The sequence below is a fragment of the Amblyomma mixtum genome, chromosome 6 (genome assembly GCF_055824585.1).
Source record: "Amblyomma mixtum isolate Tamu chromosome 6, ASM5582458v1, whole genome shotgun sequence".
NCBI lineage: Eukaryota > Metazoa > Arthropoda > Arachnida > Ixodida > Ixodidae > Amblyomma > Amblyomma mixtum.
Genome location: NC_143017.1, coordinates 128593193 through 128615409, shown reverse-complemented (window position 1 = coordinate 128615409; position 22217 = coordinate 128593193). Strand labels below are relative to the sequence as shown.

At 45.7% G+C, this 22217-nt stretch overlaps 1 protein-coding gene across 1 annotated transcript; it reads left to right on the top strand.

The window, feature by feature from the left end:
- Positions 1-272: 272 nt before the first annotated feature.
- Positions 273-21519, top strand: LOC149340373 (UBX domain-containing protein 4-like). The gene is made up of 12 exons (XM_089549142.1): positions 273-557; positions 2181-2286; positions 3777-3805; positions 4828-4946; positions 5038-5198; positions 7431-7485; positions 13688-13857; positions 14664-14786; positions 16078-16180; positions 16808-16945; positions 18553-18800; positions 19068-21519. Exons 1-12 carry the CDS (start codon positions 476-478, stop codon positions 19216-19218), a joined length of 1485 nt encoding a protein of 494 aa, XP_089405268.1. The 5' UTR covers positions 273-475; the 3' UTR covers positions 19219-21519.
- The last annotated feature ends 698 nt before the right edge of the window (positions 21520-22217 follow it).

Genomic DNA, 22217 nt, shown 5'->3' with positions numbered 1-22217 from the left:
GTAGTATTAACGTGAGGTCAATAGTTAGAAGGTATCAAGAGAAATTTATTGTTTCTGTCAACAGAGAAGTTGAATCACACGCGCCATCGTCTGCTCCTGGATGTTTTTTCAGCAAAGCCGAAATTGTTTTTTTAATGCTCAAAGAGAAAAAATTTGCTCTCGTTCTTTATTTAGTTTCGACTATAAAAGCATTTTTTCCAGCTGGGTTTCGAAAAGGGAGGCCACTTTCCAGGCCACCGGTGATATCTATTGCACCATGATTAGCAGAAGGCAATTCTGCGTTCCGGCAACTATGGGCGCATTTCAGTAGTTCGATTGCAGATGACGTGCCTCATCGTTTTCAGGTGTAAACAACGCGGCTTACATTCTTAAATTCTGTGCCATCGGGTTGCGTCTATCACTTGCCACGCCGCTGTGACGAAGAAAGAAATTCACCGAGGATATCATAGCCTCGTCGGGTCGCCACTGAGAGGCCATGAAGTGGTTCGAAGGTTCTATTCCAGAGGCGATCGCTTTGGCCAAGTCTAAGCAGCAACTCTTCCTAGTGTTCATCGAAGGTAAACAACGTCACAACGCTCGTTGTGTGTATTTGCAGGTGTCCGCTGCTGACGTGCAAAACGCTCACATTAGTCATGTCATCGCGAACGCGTACGGCAACTGTTCTGATAGACGTGCGCTTTGCCACATCGGGGATCGCGCCCATTAAACCGCTTGCGTAATTTTCTTTTCTTCTTACGCCTGTATCACTGCCGTCTCAGGTGCAAGCTCAGTCATGTACATTCGGCCACCGCTTGTGGCGAAAAGACAGGCATGCCTAGTATAGGTATTTGTGCGCTCTTGCATCACGGAGCTCATCAAACATGGCGGCGCCCGCAGCTTATTGTGGGACGCGTTCCGATTTGATTTAGTCATTATACGGCGCAAAGTAGACGGTTTTCAGCTTGCGTTTGAGGAAAAACTAATCTTGGAAGTTTATTATGGTGCTGGGAGCTTCCGCGCAATGCTAGTCTGTGGTCAAATGCGTCCCTCGCTGAACTTTTTGCTGCGCAATACGCACGCTTATTGTTTTTTGGTGGTAGTTTGCTCACGCTCAAGGAAAAATTACGGCCGGCGTTTCACCGTATGCCTGGCTTACAGGGGGCTTTACTCTTTATGGGCTACCTGAACGCTTTGAAGTAGGCTTGAGCTAATTCGTTACCAGCGCTGTAATAATGGCTTCAAAGCCTGGGTTTTGAAATGCGCTTCAAAGCAGCTGGGCATACCCAAGGCATCATTATTCCGTAAAACCTAATGCTTGCAGTTTGCCCTCAAACCCATGACCTTTATGAGCTGTCGCTGTGAAGAAAAAGTCGCGTTGTTCATGAAAAAATGTACGTAGGTCAGCTTGTAGCAACCTTTAAATGTATTCTTAAGTTTTAGGCTCAAATTGTGCCCATCGGTCGCTGAACAGTGTGGTGCATGGGACTGTAAAATGAGTAGTTTGTTAACTTGAGGAGATTCTGGGGTTTGATACAGGACTGTGCTTTGCCAATAACATTTCTGCTATTGTAGAATTTAGCATTTGTTGTCTTTGTGTATCTGCATTATTATTGGGATATGCATCTGTTGTGGTTAGTTCTACAAAGTTTGATTATCTTGTCAATTGTTTGTTGCCATGGAGACCTGAAATGGAAACTGTAGGAAGTGTTGCAGTGCTAATTCTTTGCACTGAAGTGAATTCTTTGTCTTCTAAGCACACTCTGGACTAATAGGCTCGTGACATCATTAGCCAAAGCTCATTCCGAAAATCAAAAGGTTAAAGACCTCATGCTTGGCTTTGTTGACAGAACCTGCTTTCCTCACTTGCCACTGAACAACTAGTGGAGGTGGCGTTTGTTTGGGGGGAGACACTGCTGGAGATCAGCTGAAACGTAGTTGACACCGCTTATAAGCATTTCTTGCTCAATATTCTAATAGAAGCAGTATTTGAATGGAAGGAGGTGTACTAGGAAAACATTGGCAGAGCCATGGGTCTTCAGTGAAGCTGTTACATTAATATTACCAAGACGGTCAGTTTTGCCTTACTGGAGCTGCAACTATAGTAATTTTAAAAACTAAGATAGCAAGAAGGAATATTAGCATTTTGAAACGACTGCTTTTCTGAAGTATGCATTGTGAGCAAATGTGCTGCTGCTTCTCAGGAAGCGATGAACTGTCGAAATCCATGGGAACGACGTATGAAGACGCCACCGTCTCTTCCAAGCTGCAAAGTTCCAAGTGTGTCGCTATCAAGCTTCAGGCTGGCAGGCAAGTGTTCCACTGTTACATTGCCTTCTCCTTGTGCACGAGCTGACATGCCCAAGTGGTGACTAGCTAGCCTTTGCTGCTGCAGCGCATTGTATTCACACCTCCACATCAGTGGGGATCTGTTTAGGGGTTCTTGCAGCTTGTTTGCTTGCTTACATGCCCTCTTCACTATACAGTTGCAATGCCTTTGCTCTCTAACCCTCTTCGGATTTCTTCTTAAAGGGATACTAAATAAGTGTATGAAAATATTGAGATAGCACAAATTTTTCATTTGCAAGAAATTGCTTCTTTAGTATACAGTCATCATTCCAGTTATTTTTGAGCGGATGACTGTATTTTGGATGTTTTATCAGCAGCCACAGGGCCGCACTTGGTGCGCTCCTGGGTAAGAACTGGCGGACATGACTTCATGCCTAACCTCAGCAGCATCGTACACAAGCTGGCAGTGCGCAGTTGAGGATTCCCCATCTTGTGCCATGTTTATGAGCATATATGCTAAACATTGCGTAAACATGCGGTGACTCCGAAAGGTCAAACAGAGCTTTAGGTGCAGTATCATATTCAGAAGCCAGATATAAATGTGGTATCTGCCGGTTAGGCAAAGCATCACAAGCTCGCTCCTGAATGAGACATCTGCTACCGGTACCATCTCTGCAAAATGCTGCTTCTTTGGTTCGCTGTCGCTGCTGACGGTGGGGATTTCTGATTAGTTGTGACTGAACCAGGCAAGTAGTCACCCAGAGTATACAATCACAAGATGTGGGCAGAGAATCTTGAAGTACTGACGCAAGGAAGGCAAATGAAGTGGACTCTACAATGAAGCAAAAGCGCGCCAAGCGCGTCCACTCTCATGCGGTTTGTGCTGACCGTAACTTGTGACGGGTAGGGTTGACATCACATCAAAGCTTTGTCAAAGCTTTCACAGGTGGCTGCTGGGTACAGTGGTTTGAGAAAAGCTGCCCGAGACTGGGACATCCGATATCCTGTGATATCTGAGAGCTGCCTAGACTGGGACTGGATATCACAGCTCCCTCTACATCTCTGCTGACCGTGCTGTCCTGTTTTGAGGCTGTACCACCAAACATATTCAGTCTCGTCCCCCCTCTATATTTCTTGCACCATGGCCTCTAGCTCATGCACCTCTTAGTGTTTCCGCAGCAGCTACATTTATAAAGTTTGGCAGTGAAATTGTTTTTCCTAATAATTTTGTTCTGCATTACTACAGCAGTTAATATAGGTATTTCATCAAACTTAATTAAACACGCCACAGTGTTCCTGTGTCTGGGAGTGTTCAATTCATTCTGTGCTATTTTCTTTTGGGATAGCAGTGCCATATCTACGTCCTTTTACTCGAACCAAATAACGTGCATTGAACAGTATGAAGTTTGATTGTGATTAAAGTTGGAATCGGGGGGGGCCTTGTTCATTGTCAGAATTTTTAAAAATTGTTTCCTGTCTAATCTGCAATTTGCCTGCTTTTTCAATTTCAGTGAGCCGTGCCAGCAGTTTTCACAGATCTGTATCCTTTGTCTAAAGCTGTGGGGGAAGGTGTTATGGTTGATGGGGACAGGAGGCATGAGGGTAGACAAAACAAGAATGAGAAATATTGAACAGTGATAAGGTACACAATAGCAAAAGTAGTTTGACATATGAGACTCTACAGGTCTTTGCAGATAAGGAGCAGTTCTGTTGATATCAATAGCAGGGCAGATTTCTTCACAGTCAGTGTCAAGATGCTTTTGCTTTGTGTTAAAGATCTGTGCGCAGAGTGTAATGATAATAGGTAAAAGGAAGGTAGGATGTAAATAAATGCATGTTTTTTGGCTACCATTTTGTTTTCCATGTATAAACATGAAATTAGTGTGAAATTAGAGGTAATTTCTCTTTCACCTGTGTATGCTATGAGGTGAAGGTAGCCGGTAGCCTAGAGTGTAGGCGTTATGTGTGTGTGTGTGCCCTGAAATAGTTTATGGTAACAATTTCAGCTCCAGGGTTCTGGCTCCCGTTTCAGAAGCAAGATTCTCCATGTACCGTTATTTATAGGCTTGTGAAGTCGAACATTTCACTTTGGCAACAAATTTTTAATAATGGTAGTGGGATGGGAGGGGGGGACCTTTTTCATCAGCTGAGGTATGAGAGCAACTGCACAGTTCCGCACCTGGGGCTAAGAATAGGGGTGTCACATCGATGCTAATTTGAACAGCATACTTTCATCCACCTTACCTTTGCGCCATTTTATATTCGGGACCTGTTTTTTAATAAAACCTCTTTTAAATACACTGAATGGGAGGTATCCCAGCAGGTGTGAAGAGCGGATAGTATAGCTGTGCAATTCAGTGCCTGCTTCTTCAAGCTCTTTTATTTGTGGCCCAACATCTGGCCTGCATTTGACACTTGTAAAATTCATTTTTTTTTTGTTTCTGTTGTAATTCTCTGCTCAATGTGTTTCCTCTGGGGCTTCCTCGAAGTTCCTAAGTTGTTACTGCCAGTTCATTCGTGTGTGCACTCACGGCATTCCATCCCTGACTGGAAAGAATTCAGACCCCGTTGTGGTCGTGCCTTCAAGCTTCTTCATTGGCTGCAATGGCATCCCACTCGAGGTGATTGCTGGCAGTGTGGAGCCGCCTGAGCTCCTGAACCGCATTGAGAAGCTCTTTCAGGTGGGTGCGCCGAGCATGGAAATTGCCGAGTCAAAGTGAGAAGTGGCCGAACGCAGAATTCGAAGTAATAGTCCTGCGGGTTTGCATCCAGGAGCCTGCTCCTGTCAATGACAATGGCAACTTGCCAGCTGAAGTGCACCTTGAGCCAGCACCTAGCGCACCAACCACAGCAGCAGCAGCAGCGGCGGCAACAGCAGACGCATCATCCACAGAGGCCACGTCAGCAGCTTCCCTGGAGGACAGGGTTGAAAGGTGAGGTCGAAAGGTGACTGCTGCACCTGGGAGTTACGATTGCGGTCTGCGAAGAGAGGCAGTTCAGTGAGTTGCAACCAATGTTTGAGAAGATCGTATTTGTACGGCTACTTGATTTTCCACGTGTCCTTGGTCGCTGAGCGTCCATTCAAACCAGTCAAGTACCTTAGAAGCTGTACATTTGCTAACAGAACTAACCCAGGTATGGAAGAAAGATTCATAGTGGTATTATCAGGCAGGTAAGGTTTTAGATACCAAATATTGATCCTTCGGACAGAAGAGAAAGCCAACTCGAGTGTTCACTTCCACCAGAAAAAGCAAAGGGGGTCTTAAGACGTGCATGTGAGGGACTGCCTCGTGTGGTCTTCTTTTATTGTTTTATGGTAATGACTTATCTTCAAGGGCTGGTTAGGGGATATGGGTAGTGTGATATGTGTGAAAATGGAAAACAATATTTTTTTTTTTTTTCACATTTATTGTTATACCCCCGAGCACACAACTTTTCTTGGCACTTTTGAAGGAACGACACTTATTGGCATCATACTTACTGTGTGCCTTATTTCTAAAATGCAGCATGTAGCTTTTGCAACATTTTATGACTAGGCTTCAAATTTGTGTTGTAGAACTCCACTCCTAATTTTCCTTTGTGCAAGTTTCTATTCATGGTTTTTAGATAGACGATGCAGATAATTTTATGCATAAATGCTTGATATCTATTATAAATATCAATTTGTCTTTTGGCTGTTTGTTTATTCATTTGTGTGCATCACATATGTTTCGGTTGGAGCATTGCATGGGTGATTACACAACTGAGGTATTGACATTGGCACAAAATGTATCAAAACAAGGAACACTACACAATGCGTAATGCAGTGAACTCAAAAGCAAGTAAAGAATTACTCGCTGAACATTAATTGTGAAATTAACTTTTATAACATGAATGTACCTTGGCAAAGCTGACCGACCACTCAGTTTATGACAAGGTCAATTGGATGGAGCCTGTAATGGTAGTTTAAGTATGTAATAGTTGTATTGTTCCAGTACTCTATGGGGCAGCAACTTGAGGACTAATGAAGAAGCTTGAAATTAAATTGCAGGAAATGTAATGAATGATGGAAAGAAAGATGATAGGGGTGCCGTTACGAGACAGGAAGAGAGCGGAGGTGGCTAGGCAGCAAGTCTGAGTCGGTGATATCCTAGCTGAGATGAAGAGAACATGGGCAGGACGTGTAATGGGAAGGAGAGGTGACGGATGGCCCTTAAGGGGGGACCCTGGTCTTGAAAAGAAAATTTTATTATTATAGATATAGTAATGAAATTTTCAGGCCATATGTATTTTTGTGTGCTGATTTTAGATATGTCATTCAATTTCATGTAAAACAATTCCTTGAGCACTTGTGCAATTTTTATGCAAGCATTTTGGGAAAAGTTTTGAAGAATATTTGCTGCAGGAAACTCACTGAAATGCATGCCATTGGGTTCTCTTGACACCAAGGAATGCAATAAGGGTAAAGTTATCATCCTGGCTATCATAGAACTTGAGTTATAGGGTACTGAAGCTGCCACTTCAGAAACAGGGATACACAATTTTCTTCTCATTTCTGAAGCGACAACTTCAGTACCCTATAACTCAAGTTCTATGATAGCCAGGATGATAACTTTACCCTTATTGCATTCCTTGGTGTCAAGAGAACCCAATGGCATGCATTTCAGTGAGTTTCCTGCAGCAAATTTTCTTCAAAACTTTTCCCAAAATACTTGCATAAAAATTGCACAAGTGCTCAAGGAATTGTTTTACATGAAATTGAATGACATATCTAAAATCAGCACACAAAAATACGTATGGCCTGAAAATTTCATTACTATATCTAAAATAATAAAATTTTCTTTTCAAGACCAGGGTCCCCCCTTAAAGGCTACACAGCGGATTCCAAGGGCAGGCATATCCAGCTGGTAGTGGCACAAAGTAAGGCCAGCGGATGAGGTTACGAAGTTGTGGAAATAGTGTGGCACAATTGGTGCATGACAGAATTATTTAGAGATTATTGGAAGGGGCCTGTTGTCCTGCAGCGGACTTAGTTGGGCTGACGATGAGTGATTGTTACTAATTTTGCATGCCATTTGCTATGAATGCCGATAAATGAGATGCACATAACACTGATTTTTTTCTTGAATTGCAGATGGGTGGATGAAATTTGGAAAACTTCTTTTCACCATTTTTTTCTAATGCAGAGCAAAACGACTGGTTGAGGAGCGGCGGCTGCAGAAGATGAAAGAAGAGGAAGAGGTAAGCGAAGTCTTTATATGTTTAATTCTTTCCTTACCACGAAAGAATGACCGACTTTGAGTGTTTTAAATGAAAAATTATTTCTTCATGAAGTGCCAAATGCACTGTGCACTGTAAGGCATCAAAACTGTACCTTATTGGTTATACTTCTTAACGAAAAAAAACTCGAGTTGTGGGTGCATATCTGTGTGAAAAATTGTTCATTAGATATGCTACTAACACCTAAAAAGTACAAGCAAAAAAAAAATTACCCGCTGCACTGCGCCAAAGGTTAAGTACAGAAAAAAAAATATAAATATACAAAATGTTACATGTGTTCTTAGTTACCAGTCTTGTTATTTTCATCTGCATACATAATCCACCGCACTTTCCATGGCATTTCGAGTTGGGGAATAGAAGTGCTGTGCCACTGGAGAAAGCAGTTGCATGAGGACGTGAAGTGAGGATAGATCTGGAATGTGCTGCACATTACGCTTCTTCGTAGTTCTCTTCTTGTTTTTTATAACAGAGCTTGCAGTTTCTCCTTTCCTTTTTTTTTTCCAGTTGGTAGGGTTCTGTGGGTGAAAAGGGGGCGTGGCCTTCCTTGACATTATCATAATCAAAATTCTGCTGGCGCATTTGGTAAAATATCTTGGCAGTATGTTTCGAGGACTCTAAAACACCAAATATAGCCACTTTCATTTCATCATTTACAAATCAAGTGCACTACATAAAATACAATGTGAACAGTAAAACGAAACACGTGTGAGCACGTGCTGATGTCCCGGGCCTCTGAGACAAAGTCTCGCTGTCAGAAATGAAATCCGGTAATTCCACATTTTCAAACTCTCCACTCTGCTTTAAAAGAAAAAAAATGGAAGAAAAGACTGCATCAGAACCAACTAAAGTGCTCGGTGTCGCCTTCCGCCTTTGAGGAGTGTGTAGTGAAATGAGTGCCATGATCACCCCTATGGTTAAAGTTTCGTTTTTCACATAGCCTCCTCGCGTTGAAAATGAAAAAAAAAAAAAAAACTGAAAGGGAGAGCAACCTGGGTCACACAAGTGCCACCATGGCAGCGCCTGCCATCGCGGGGCAGTGGCGCAGCGCTTAACTGCTGCGTTACTGCGCCGGGAGTTGGGTGAGGCTCTGTCAAAGTCGAAAGTGATCATTTCCGCATATATGGGCATTAACTCCATTAACGCTGTCGCTTCATACCCTTCAGCCCCTCCAGCCTTTACTTGGTATTGCATTAAAGGGACAGTGAGGAGAGCTCTATTAATATTTTTTTTAAAGCAAGATCCGATAGTCTGGCATTTCATGGCTTTGTTGCCACTTGGCCGGCAGCGAAAAATGCATTTATTTCTAAAAAAATTGGACTCGAAGTTGAAAAAGTTTTTCCCGCTGCTCTGATTCAAACTTGGGATTCTCTTATGACGACACAGGACTAAGTGACGTGAAACATGACGTCCACATGACATAACGCAGACTCCGTGATTTTTGGCGGCCAGCAGTGCGGCCTAGCAGCAGCCGAAAAGAAAGCTACCGCCGGCCGCACGTTGAAGGCATCTATCGGCTATTGCGGCCGTCGGTATACGGTCGCTTCGTTTACATTTGCACCGGCGTTTTGCCAGCATTACAATGGATCCCGCTCTCGAAGTCGTCAACGAAGGTCTCGCAAATAGACACCTTTAGCATACAGTGTACCTTGTTACCGTTAGCGGAATACCAGGAGCCCGCCTACCGCCGATGAGCAGCCTCTGATTGGTCCTGATGCTGCAGGCACGCGCGCAGCTACCGGGTGCGTGGCGCCCTCTGGCGACGTCAAGGAGATTTGCACATGCAATGGCTGCGCCTCAGTGATTCGTGGCTTCTCGTGTTCTAGTGTTACTAGAACTATTGGTTCTAGCAACACTGTTTTGTCCTATGACGTCATCACGCTCGTACTTGCGAGTTTGGCCTGTGGCGGCAATACCTGTATTTTGGTTCTTGCTCTTTTCTACATTACAAGAGCTTTGTTGTCAGTATGAGTGGCGTTTTTGTAATCAGGAGCTGGTATTCTATCGATACAAGCCAACTTCATTTTCTCCTCAGTGTCCCTTTAACTGAGGCTTTCAGTCACTCGGACCTATTTTGGCGAAAAGAGACTCAGGTCCACACATACCGTATTTTCGCGATTCTAAGAACCCCCCCTATTTTCGCAAAAAAATTTTGGAAAAAAAGTTTGCGTGCGAATCTAAGCACCCCCCTTTTTGGCGAGGAAGAGTGCATTGCCAAGGCCGCCAAGCACACTTGCTCACTCTTTCGTCGAGCCTGTGCAGTCAGAGTCCCGAGGTGGTGCAGCCTGCGCGTCGTCCACGGCGCTTTTTGTGTTGCTGCGTTCCGACACTGCAAGACAGATGGCGGTACAGAACGCAAAAAAAAAAAACTAACCAAGAAATTGGTCGAAAGCGACCACGATAACTCTGTGAGTAAATAAGTAGTAAATAAATAAATAGTATTTTATTTATTTATTTATTTCTGAGTAGTGTCGGGTCTGTCAGCCTGTTGTCACATGGGCCTAGTATCGGCGGCGCTCGGCAGGTTTCGCGGGCACATGCTGCTTTGTCTAGTGTCAGTTGCTTGACAGCTCTAACGCCTGACGTGCCTAACGCAAGTCGGGATGAGTGCAAAGAGGGCTGCGTGTAGCTTGAAGTTCAAGCGAACTGTCATCAAGTCTGCCGAAGATAATGGCAACCACAGTGCACTGCGGAATTCGGCGTGGACCGGGCGTATGTCATCAGGTGGAGGAAACAGCAGGACCAGATTTTCAAAGGCAAAGATTGGCATGCAAGAAGTTCACGGGACCGCGCAAAGGCCGACATCTGCAAATTTAACAAGAAGTCTGCGAGTTTGTTCGCAGCGAGCGTTTCAGAGGCTTCGCTGTCGCTGCTGATGCAATTCAGGTCAAAGCGATGGAAATAGCAACATGAATGCAGATTCCCCGCACGTTGTTTCGTGCAAGCCGGGGCTGGGTGGAGCGCATAATGAAAAGAAGTGGATTTTCATTGAGGCGCCGGACAACAATATGCCAGAAGCTGCCGTCCGATTTCGAAGAAAAACTTATTGCATTTCAGCGGTATGTGATGAATCTCCGCAGGCAACACAGCTACGAGCTCGGCCAGATCGGCAACTCTGATGAGACGCCGGTGTACTTTGACATGCCGAGGGCATGCACAGTCAATAAAGTAGGAGCCCGAGAAGTAAAGGTGACGACGCCGGGTTACGAGAAGCAACGTGTCACTGTGATGCTATGCGTAACAGCCGACGGCCACAAAATGCCACCGTATATCATCTTCAAAAGAAAAAGCATGCCGGAGAATGAACCTTTTCCTAAAGATGTCCTTGTACGAACCCAAGAGAAAGGGTGGATGACAGCAGAGCTGATGTCTGACTGGATTCGAGTCGTGTGGCAGCAGCGCCCGGGAGCATTGCTGGGTGGACCTGCAGGCGCACGGTCAATGCTTCTGTTGGACGCATTTCGCGATCATCGCACCCTGGAAGTAAAAACAAAGCTTCACAACAGCAATCGCGACCTGGTTGTTATTCCAGGCGGCATGACGCCAGTGCTGCAACTTCTCGACGTGTCTGTAAACGAACCCTTTAAAGCTAATCTTCGGCAGGAGTACGAAGAGTGGGGTGCGGAATCGGAAGAAATCGTCGACAGGAAAGCTGCAGAAAGCGCTCCCGTCAACCATCGCAAGGTGGATTTCGGAGGCATTGAAGCGGGTGCAAGTTGATGTTGTGGTGAAGTCATTTAAGAAGTGTTCTATAACAAATAACTTCGACGGAACAGAAGACGGCTTGCTGTGATATACTGAGAGCGGCTGCTCGAGCGGTGCGACGGACTCGAGTGGCAGTGAGTGACGAGTAGCAGATGCAAGCGGTGGGTTCACTGTCTGCAGCTATTTTTCTTTTTAACGTTTGCTAAATAAAATGTTTTTTTCCTCGCGCCCGTCTCATCGAGATTTCACCGCGAAAAGAGGGGCCCGGAGGGGGGGGTGTCATTTTAGATTTTTTGAATCTAAGCACCCCCTGTCACTTTGGGCATCGCGATCGTGAAAAAAAGGGGTGCTTAGAATCGAGTAAATACAGTATCTACTTGGATTTGATTCTAACTTGGCCAGATTGTCAAGAGAGAGGAGAACTTTATTACAGATAGGTCGAGAGGGAGACCTGGGGCTACTTGCTTGCAACGTTTATAGATACTTTTCTAGTTCCATAACTCCTCGCAGCGCCCGTAGGGAGCAGGCGGCCTGTCGCCGTCCCCGCCACCGCGGCGCTGCAATCGCGGGTTGAGCGGGGAGAGCGAGAGTCGTCTGCTAGCGTGCAGCGTTTTGCACGAGCACTCGCATTCGAATCATCGCGGCGCGACTGCTGTTTTTTTGTTTCCGGCTCTTGCCCGGAGGTATTTCATAACATATGTGTGCTTAGCGCGTTTTTGAACTTAAGAGTGGTATTCTGAGCTGTGTCACGAGCGGCCGTTTTGTACGGGCAATGACGAAATGCATGCTTCGATTCTGCTTCTCGTGAGATGAACCTTGGTACTTCGATACATTCGGATTATGCGCCGAACCAGTTTTTCGCGACTGGCTGTTGTGTTACGCATTTAGCGCAAAGTTCCTTTTACGTTTTATTACAGCAATACTGGCGCAAATAAAACCGGCCACTGTCTCAGTGGCTACGGCTGCTTTCCCGAAAGCCGCGAGTTCGGTACCGGTGTCGGCGAAACTCAAGAGTAACTCAAGGCCCTTGGCATTTAAATAGAAAAATGTTATTCGCAAACCAACTAAACATCGTTGTTGACAAATTTGCTGTCAACTAATTTGTCAGACAAGCTTCGCCTTCTTTCGCTCTCTTTGAGCTCTAACGACGCTGCTATTTTCCAAGCACTTTGCTCGCACAAAGAAGTGCATGCGCGTCACTAAATAAAAGCAAATTAATTGAGCTGTGAACACCTCAGCATGCTGTGGTCAACCAACACCATTCGTGCCTTTTTTTTTTTTTTGCAAGAGAACTAAGCACGTTCCAAAACAGGTCGCCGAACAACTCGTCCTTTCTAGCCTGTTTTATAGTGCCCTCTACTGCGCTTACACAGGCAAGCATCTTTTCGGAACGGTACATCTTTCCGTCCTTGTGATGCAGTGGCACGGATCAGCCGCTTTCTCAGCACACTTACTGCCACAGGCACCTTTTACTTCGGTCGTGTCGATGATGCCCTCCGCTTCAAACATTTTGCCAAGCTGGTGCACATAGCACATATTTCTTTGTCTGCACTTGTCAAAGCAGCGCAGTCTTTGTGATAGAGCGTACTTCTAGCATTTTAGGCCACGCTACTGCAGCTGGCGACATCGAAGTCAGAGCAACCGCGGCAAAGTTGCTTTGTGTGCACGATCTGCAAAATTGCCTCTACATCTTTCACAGAAAAAACTTGAATGTCAGTATCCCACTTGTCCAACAGCCTTCCATTTGCTTGGACAGCATAGGTCAGGTCCTCACAAAATGCGACACTTTTCAGAATGGTGTAAACGCCTTCCTTCATCCCGGCGTCGTAAAGGACAACCTCTTTGTATTTTCCCGCCTCCTCCTCGAGGGCCGCCATTCTCCAGTTTCTCGGAAGCTGTATCGACGAGCTCTTTTCCACAATTTTGCGAAATCAATCCCTTGCACGGGATCAGACAATGCTTAAGGAATTTCTGGGTGGGACTTCGCAAATGTGCAACAGCAGGGGCCGCGTTGACAGGTACAGCCGGGCACGAAGCAAGTTGGCATCGTCGCGCTTCGATCGAAAGCTGCTTCACGGCCAGCAGCGTCTGTTGTTCTGAGTGTACGATGGGGACCACGTGTTCGCAGAGCGCACAGGAACACAAATGGACAAAGAAAGGCAACGAAAAACACGAGCCCGTTAAGTAGTAACTGCAGGACAGGAGCCGCGCGCGCGTCGGCGACGCGCAAGCCTCGACTGCAGCGCCCTCTCACCGCCCGGGTACAAGCGGCGCCCGCTTTCAGAGGAGGAGTTATGGAACTAAAAAAGTATCTATAAACGTTGCTTGCTTGAGCCTGTGTAAGGTGTTTGGGAAGGAAAGGAGAAGGGCCATAATGATGATGTGGACAGAGGGAATTGCTACTCTTATTGATGGCGAACTTTAATGTGCGCCTTTTCTAACTGCCTTGCTGTGCCTGCAGGCCGTGAAGCAGAGTGAGCTGGAGCGAAGACGGGTGGCTCGGGAAATGCAGCTGGCACAGCAAGCTCGTGAGGACCAGGAGCGCCGGGAATGGGCGCGTAAGCGGGCCCAGGAGAAGGAAGAAGAGCGCAGGCATCGAGAGCGCATCCAGGCACAGATTGCTCAAGACAGGTGAGAAAAACTTATGTATGGCCTTGCTTGGGAATGTTCTTTTTTAAAACAAAAACTGTGCAGCAAGGACAGTTTTTCACAGTTTTGCTAAATGGCCTCTGTGTGCATAAAGTCGAAAATATCTAAACAGAACTGCTTTAAAAGAGCATAGGCTTTCGCACCTCTTTCAATGTAGGACACAATACAGTCACCGAGAGGCTTGGTGGAAACCGGAAAATGGTCCGAATGAGTGAACTGTGCGAAAAATCCATGAACTTCAAAAAAATAATCCTTTGCAATCATGGCTTATTCCTTGCTAACATCTGAGAATTAGGAAACTTTCTCTGCATGGGATAATACGTATATGACAGAAGGCGTCAGCTTTTTTGACAAATCTACGGCACGCTGCTAAAGCGGATTCACACTGGTGAGTCATTGAGGTTGTGCGACAGGTTTAAGCCAATTCATTGTGCTTCCTCCCCGCTTTCCTAGTGTTCCAGAACCGTAACTAATTGACCAAAATCAATTGAAAAGCATCTGCGTCTCGCCAGTGTGAATGTGCCCTTAAGTAGCGTGCATGCCCCTTGCCATGTTCGCTGCACTGTGGATGCCAGCAGGAAGCAGTCTTCTCCCTGTCGAGCATTCAAAGTGAAGCTGTCCTGCTTTGAGGTGTTAGCTGTTATGTGCGTGAGTGTGCTCGGGAGCCTCCTTCCTTTATGGATCTTTTTGAGTGTTACTTCTTCACTGTTGTTGGAGGTCAGTGAGGATCTGCATAGGCATGGCTGAGAAGAGACGGTGGCTGTGGTAACTTTCATTGCTGCACACAGGGCAGATCGGGCTGAGCGGTACCAGCAAGAAAAGACTCAAGAGGAGCAGCGTAAGCGGGAGCGCGAGGCCCAGCGGCTTCTCGAACAGCAGCAGAGGGCTGCACAAGAGGCAGCAGCACGGAGGTAACGATGGATGTGGCACCAACTCTCTTTTTTTTTTCTTTTTGTTCTCACTATAGCAGTGGGCTCTTGATTGGGAGAGGTGCTTGGAGACAAAACTTGAGAACTTGAGGCTGCAGATGATGATTTGAGGAATTTTCTTGAGGTTTTGTGGGTGAAGCCAGGCTATCCATTCAAACACACATCAGCGAAACACCCTGACTTGCGGGGACTGTGGGGTGCGTGAAAGGAAACACCGCGCTGGTAAAATTATGTCATGAATGCTTAGGCCAATGCAGCAGGAGAGAGGTTTGAGCATTCGCCTCGCATCCTGGAGGTGCAGGGTGCAATCCCCAGTGCCGTCGGGTACTCACCAGTGATACAATGGTTATAAGGTGTCCTTCTTTCCATCGCATTACCCCTCTCGCTGCTCGTCATGCAGCAGCATCCAACCCACTCTATACCACTCCTTGTGGGAGGGACGTAAACCACTATACCGCTTCTTGTGGGAGTGTCGTCCGAATGCTGTGTGGAACTGGGTTTGGACGACCGGTGAATGCGTGGGGAAACAGTATGCAGCTAGTCCCCCCAATTGCTGTCACGCCTGCCGTTATGCCCACTTAAGAGATGCACGGGTTGCAATATGCCATGCAGTAGGGGAGATTTTTAAAAACATGATCACTTGCCCTTTTGGACACCTTGACTGGCCCGTTCGGGAGCCTCAGACAAAATTCTGCAAATGGGCTTCCTTGCATATCATAGTTCGCCAAAGGGATTCTCATCGGGTCTCATATGTGGGAAAGCCTGCTTGCATAATTTTGCATGAGGTCAAGCACCTTCCGAACGTGATCGGTGTGCGTGATAAATGACAGCGAAGAAAGCGAACAGGACAGTTGTGTTGTTTTCGTGGCACTTTAAACTCAATCATCGGATAATTCGCCGAGATATTGCGATTTTGCTTTCGTCAAATTTACGAAAGTTGGCACGCTATACGATTGCTGGCAAATATATGGGAATGTTCCAATATTCCGAAATTCTCGAATATCAATTTCTTGAATACGGATATCAGCCAGGTATATCAAAGATATTCAATTTGTATCCGAAATTTCGAAATTCGCTCACTCCTGCTGTTAGTGTTAGCCTGCCTCATATTAGCTGTTGTGTCTTGCGAAAGAAAATTGTGGACACTTGGAACAAGTGTGCTTGAGCATTGTTTCGAACTCGGCCGTATGTAATGCATAGTCAGCACGGAGTTCTCCTTTCTGTTCCCAGAAGCCATGGTGCTCTTTCGTTATTTTTCCGTCCCCACTTGCAGCCAGGTGGCAAGGATACAGTTTCGTCTTCCAGACGGATCGTCCACTGCACACACATTCGATGCAGATGCCACCCTCCAGGACCTCCACAACTACGTCGTTGAGGTACAGAAAAAGCTGTCTTCTCTTGTGAATCTGCAGTAAACCTTAGTGGTAATGAAATTGGAGGGAGGTGCTCTTTTGTTTGTTAGCCCTTGAAGTGCCCATGAAGTGACCAAGAATTGTTAAAAAAAAAATGTTGAATTCTACATAGATATGGTGACTGACGGCTCTTGAAAAAAATGCAGAAGTTGGGCCCAGTAGTAATCATTTCTTACTGGTTGATCTTTGGTCACTTTTCGAAATTTCCGGAGCCCTTCACTACGGCGTTTCTCATAGCCTGAGTTGCTTTGGGACGTTAAACCCCAATAAACCAAACCAAACCACTTTTTGATTGTTTAACAGCTGCCCTATTCATTAAATGCTCTTTCTGCTGTCTGATTCGATTAACTGCCTGACCTTTGCCGCACTCAGTAAGGGAGTATTATTTCAGTCAGCATAATTGCAGGTCTTGTGCACCACATCATCCCACCAGTTAGGAAATAGTCAGTGTCATATCAGTCAGCTGCTGACATATTATTTCTCTAATAAAATAAAAATAAACACCATAATTTCTAACTTCAGCATGTTTCATTGATGATAATGTGCTTCAGGTTAAACCACTATGGTTTGTGCCCCCCTTTTGTCGTGCAGACTGTGCAGCCAAGCTTCTCAAGTTTCACTCTGTCGACAACCTTCCCGCGCCGGGAGTTCACTCAGGAACAGTACCGCAGCACTCTGCGTGAACTTGAGCTGGCCCCGTCAGCTGTCATCCTTGTCGTGCCTGTCAGCGTGAGTCACTTTCCTCTTAGCACTTTGCACTGAGGGAAATAGAAGCCCTCTATACTAAAATTGATCTGACCAGCAATAATCTGTACTGTATCTGCGTCTTTACTGTATACCACTTGTTGGTGACTGCATGTCTTAAAAATGCTGTCTGGTAATTTGGCTACTTACTAAACATGTAGTGCTTGTTTGGGAAAAGAAAAACATTGAAATACCTTACATGTGTTCTATTCATCCCATTTTGGGCTAATGGTATATTTTGAGTTGTCACATTTCACGTTATCACTTTTTTGATTTCATCTCAGTCTTGTACAAGTACCATATTTGCTCGACTATAACACAGCCACGGATACAATGCAAGGGTGGAGTTCGAGCCCACGTAAAGACGAAAGCGTTGCGTGTACACTGCGTCATCTTCTGCAGTCTCAGTGTCATTTAAGAGGCAATGCATTGAAACCTTCATGTAATGAAGTTCCATGTAACTAATTCCTCGAGTCACAAGTTTGTGAATTCCCTGGTGCTGCCCTCATCGAAGCATCTGTCTGCATTTGTGAACTCCATGTAACCAAAGTGTTGCGGTCGTTGACCTATAATGAACGTACACCACCCGTCTGTGAGTTCACGCTGCGTTGCTTGAAATTTAGCCACAGTTTCATAGCTGTAATGCGCAAACCATCACGAGAAGAATGTCTACAATTGCAACGGCTGAACGCAGTGCACAAAACATGACATGCTAGCTGCAGCGTAATCGACGCCTCTTTGGCAAACCCAGCAGTCACCACAGCTTTCCTTTTCGGTGGTTTCTCTTCAAATGTTGCTACAGCAGTGCATGTTCTGAAGCAGTGCAACACATCTGGACGTAGCAAAGCAGGCACAGAACGAGCGAAGCGCACCCATCGCCACTGCTTGGTTGCTTGCGTGATTCTGGCACTGACTGCAGGCGTGCAGCGAGAGTGTGAACAGTGTAGAGTACTGGTGATGTGAGGCGAAGGCAAGAGTCTGTTTCCTATGGCAATGGTGGCTGGGCTGACCGAGATCGGAGACGCGTGGGAAGAGGCAGGTGCTTCCGACTCCGCCACTCCGCCCAACTCATGGGTGGCATCGTCGTCACGCGATCCGTGGCGTACAAGAAGACAGCTGGAGGGAGAGAAGGGGGGGGAATCTGGCTTACTGGGGAGGTTTTCTAGTGATTTCATCTGCATTTATTTTTCACTTCGCTTGCCATTTTGTTTTGTCCCTTCGAGTCTTGCACGAAAACTGCGTGTAATGAAAACCCGCATTTAACTAGAAATTGCTGATTTTTGTCAATTTTGTTTTGTATCCAGGCTGAACTGTAATTAAGAAGTACATATGACACAGTCGAGCATTGCAAAACCTCCTGCACAGTGCCGCCACGTTTCCGCTTCTTCCCGCCACTGCTTCGTGCTTTGCACTGCTCAGTGCTGTAACTGTTAGTCCTTTTCTTTTCTTCCCTACTCCTCATTGCTTTCATTGGCTTCCATTTCTCAGTGGCCCATGCTGCTTTCTTACTGAATCCATGGCCAGCCTGTTTTCCCTGCACTTCACGCACCTTGCCTCCATGCCACATTTCGTTTTCATCCCCATGTGTGCAGACACCGTGCAGTGTGGCCGTCCCAGCAGCCCTGAACAACTCGGGGGCATCCCTCCTGAAGCTCCTGTGGTCTCTGCTGGCGCCATTTGGTGTTATCTGGAGTCTCTTTGTGGGGCTTATCTTTGGCTCACCTGACCCACCAGCCTCGGCGCCAGTTTCAGATGGTGCTAGTGGTGGCGCTGGTGGGGCCGGCCAGCGTACTGAAGCTTCGGCTTCTTTTGGGGCACAAGAGGCGCAGGCAGCCCAAGGGTGAGTGTGCAGTGTAAAAATGTAGGAGTGGATTGCTTGAAATTCAATGATGCACTGTGTAATCACACACTTGCGTTTAGGCTGTGCATGTGTGTTCAAGGCTCTGTGAAAAAGAGACGACAGAATTAGGTCATCGCATTCCATAAAATTTTGACTGCTAGTGTCTGCTGTACTCAGAAGCTCGATTATTGTTTGCGTGTCCAAGGTACTTTCAGTGGCATCGGCTGATGCTTCGCCCTCTTTGTTGCGCATTTTCTGCGTCCGCAGGGGGGCACGGCGACGGCGCTCAGCGCAACAGCCGGCTGGTGAGGGCATGTACCAGCGTGACGGCAATGTGTATCGTTTCTCGAACCAGCGCTTCAGTGACGAGGACGACGACACCAACACCTGGAATGGGAACTCCACACAGCAGATGTAGCCGGCTCCCTGCAGCTTTTGTCCGCAGGCACGGCTGGGGGCTGTGAAAAGGGAGAGAGTGTGGAGTTTGAGGCGAGGAACGATCCATTTTCCTTGGTGTCACGCCGAAGGTAAAAGCAGTAGTGGAGGGGACGCTGCAATATTAATTGGTACTTGTGATGAACTGAGTCATTGCAAGCTTTCGAGGCATGACTGTGTTGTCCTCTGCACCTGTGCCTTCAGGCCAACGCAAGGCAGCATAAGTACACCTGTTAGCGCAATTGAGGAAACTCTCCCCCCCATATTAGAGCACCATTTTAAAGGCCTGTTCTTCATGGAAGTGTTGTGTTCTGCGAACAGTACCCAGTAGCGTCAACAACAGTGTTGACATTCAGGATGCAAAGCAGTTTTAAATGAAAATGGTCCCTTACTTTGCTCACAGGTGTATATAGCATGCTCCTAATAGGCCAAAGAAGGTAAGCTGAGATATGCTGCTCTTAACGGTTTGCATCTCGTTCACTTTCAACTCATCCACTTGAAGCATCCTCAGTTGCGCTGCAGGCACAATGCAGGGAGACACGATGCAACAAACAGATTGTGGCATCCGGAAAATGGCTGTCATTTGCTCTGCCGTGTGCACATTATGGACAAGGAGGAAACAGAAATGTGCTGTTGTATGCGTAGAGCCGTGTGGAGTGTGACTTGTATAGTGTTGGAGTTTTCCTTTCAGTTTTAGGAGCTTCGTTGGGCCACAGGAACCACAGGATGGACATAACAAATCAGCTGCTTGATTTTTTTTTTTTTTTTGCCTTACCAACTTCCCTGGACCTGAGGCACATTACCCAATGGCTTCACTAATAAGCAAGACTTGGGTACAGAAATGTATGAGCAGAATGTGGAGCCTTTTATGAGTGTTGTTGGAGCATCACCTACATATAATGACTAGCCAGTAAGTTCACATGTGGTTCGTGGCAGCACCCGTATTACTATGCACCACACTGAACATTTTTTGCTTGGTTTGTGAAGTTTAGTTTCCCAGTCATATTCTCTGCCTTGTGCTGCAGCAGAAAGAAGGCATCAGTTGTAATGCATGATTTGTATGCACTGTTGACGTTGCTGAGCAGTTGCATTTGTACCTGCTGGTAATCTTAGTTCTGTGATAGGGATATTAAATTTTCTTGAGCTAATATTGAAACTTGTTCGCTACGACAGGGCCTCGCTATCGGACATATATAGCTGGGCAGGCTTGTTTGTAACTGCCCATAAGAAAGATATTTTTATTTCTAATATTAACGTTGCTTGTTTCAGCACAGTGGGAAATCTTCTGATGTATCAGAATGCCGAAATTCGGCTTCGCCGGACGCTACAGTCATTTCTCTCGGTTATTCTACTCTTCCTGACAAACAGGCGAAAAGCACTAGGCTTATAAATGTACAAAGTAGAGGTGTACCTGCGGGCACGCATGTTAGTATTTCCCAAAACTGAGTCTTCATGTTACGAGATGAAAATAGCCGTGTCACTTTTCTTGGACTCTCAGCACTGGTCAGCCAATCTTCCTGATTCCACGAAAGTTTCACACATCCTTAAGCAAACTTAATGATGCATGCATGAGAAGACCTAAGAGCATTGAACCACATCATGGACAAGCAAGTCAACTTCAGACCTATATTTATGTTGATTGGCTGCCGAGCAAAACATTTTCTTCACTTTCTTTTTCTTTCTTACAGAACTCTTGATTAAAAGTGTTTTGTGTGGGATCATGAGACCGTTATTTTAACCACGACCCTCGGCTCATATTGCCATGGTGGTGTTCACAATACGAACTCATCTTGTTGGGGAGGCCACTGAGTATGTTCAGAGGGGGTGTTCTGCAGTGAAGGAACAGCAGCGAGGCTGAAGTAAACATTTGCCAGTATGCTCAAGCCATATGCGTAGCCTTGGATCTTTATAATTTTGTCTGTTCCTTAGTGGTACAAGCGCGCACATACTGAGCAGCATAGGCAATGAAAGTTGTAGTACCACATTTCCGGTGCCATCGTATTCTTGGAATGTTGATGCGATCATGTCTCCGTTGGAATTCACACTAAATGGGGCTTCTTCCATGAGCCATTTTCTCAATTCTCACAATAGTAGCCTGATGGGATGAGTAACCTTCCATGGTGATTGTGTGGTTGTTTTCAAAACATTGGATAAATGAGCACATTCCTGTACTGTACATGTACCGCTGCCTTGTAAAAGTAACAGGCGAATTGTTCACTACTTGCGGCATCTTTCCTCAGCCTTTGCTGTGTTGGGAGAACAATAAATGCATTTGAAATGTTCACTTTGTGTGAGATCTGCACACAGCAACTTTCTTTCTTTATTGTTTCCTTAGAGTCTTAAGAGGGGGCTGAGGCTAAAGGCATAAAGCGCCCGACGAGGGCCCCAGCCCCTTGCACATTGTACATAACATAAACCAAAAAATAGCATAGCATAAAGTGAAGTCAAACAGTTGTCCTAGGAACAGGCAATGGGAATTAATACAAAAAGAGAATAGTTACTGTCAGAAACCATGTCATTACATGTATTGTGAATTTCTGTTCAGGAGAATGAGGTACAAAATAAAACAATTCAGTGTTACATCGAGAACATGTCTACCACATTAAACCAATAAATGCACCACACACTATTTATGTATCTGCAGTTTCTACAAGCTCGGTGCACGTTAAAGAACCCAAGGTGGTCGAAATTTCCAGAGCCCTTCACTACGGTGTTCCTCATAGCCCGAGTTGCTTTGGGACGTTAAACCCCAATAAACCAACCAACCAGTTTCTACAAGCATAACCATTATATTCATCACAAAGTCAAGACACTTCTGCAATTTCACAAGAGTAGATCAGTTTCTAGGAAAATGAAAAGAGCATGGCAAAGAGATTGTAGGTTACACTTTTTGGAATAATTACAGTATTGAAAATTTGATATTCACTGCTGTTCACAAGAAACTTCCTACAGTGCACGTTAAAGAACCCCAGGTGGTTGAAA

Coding starts and splice junctions, on each gene's coding strand:
- LOC149340373 (XM_089549142.1), top strand. CDS start 476: ATGAAGTGGTTCGAAGGTTCTATTCCAGAGGCGATCGCTTTGGCCAAG. Junction 5,199..7,430: donor CTGGAGGACAGGGTTGAAAG/GTGAGGTCGAAA, acceptor TTTCTAATGCAG/AGCAAAACGACTGGTTGAGG. Junction 7,486..13,687: donor AGATGAAAGAAGAGGAAGAG/GTAAGCGAAGTC, acceptor CTGTGCCTGCAG/GCCGTGAAGCAGAGTGAGCT.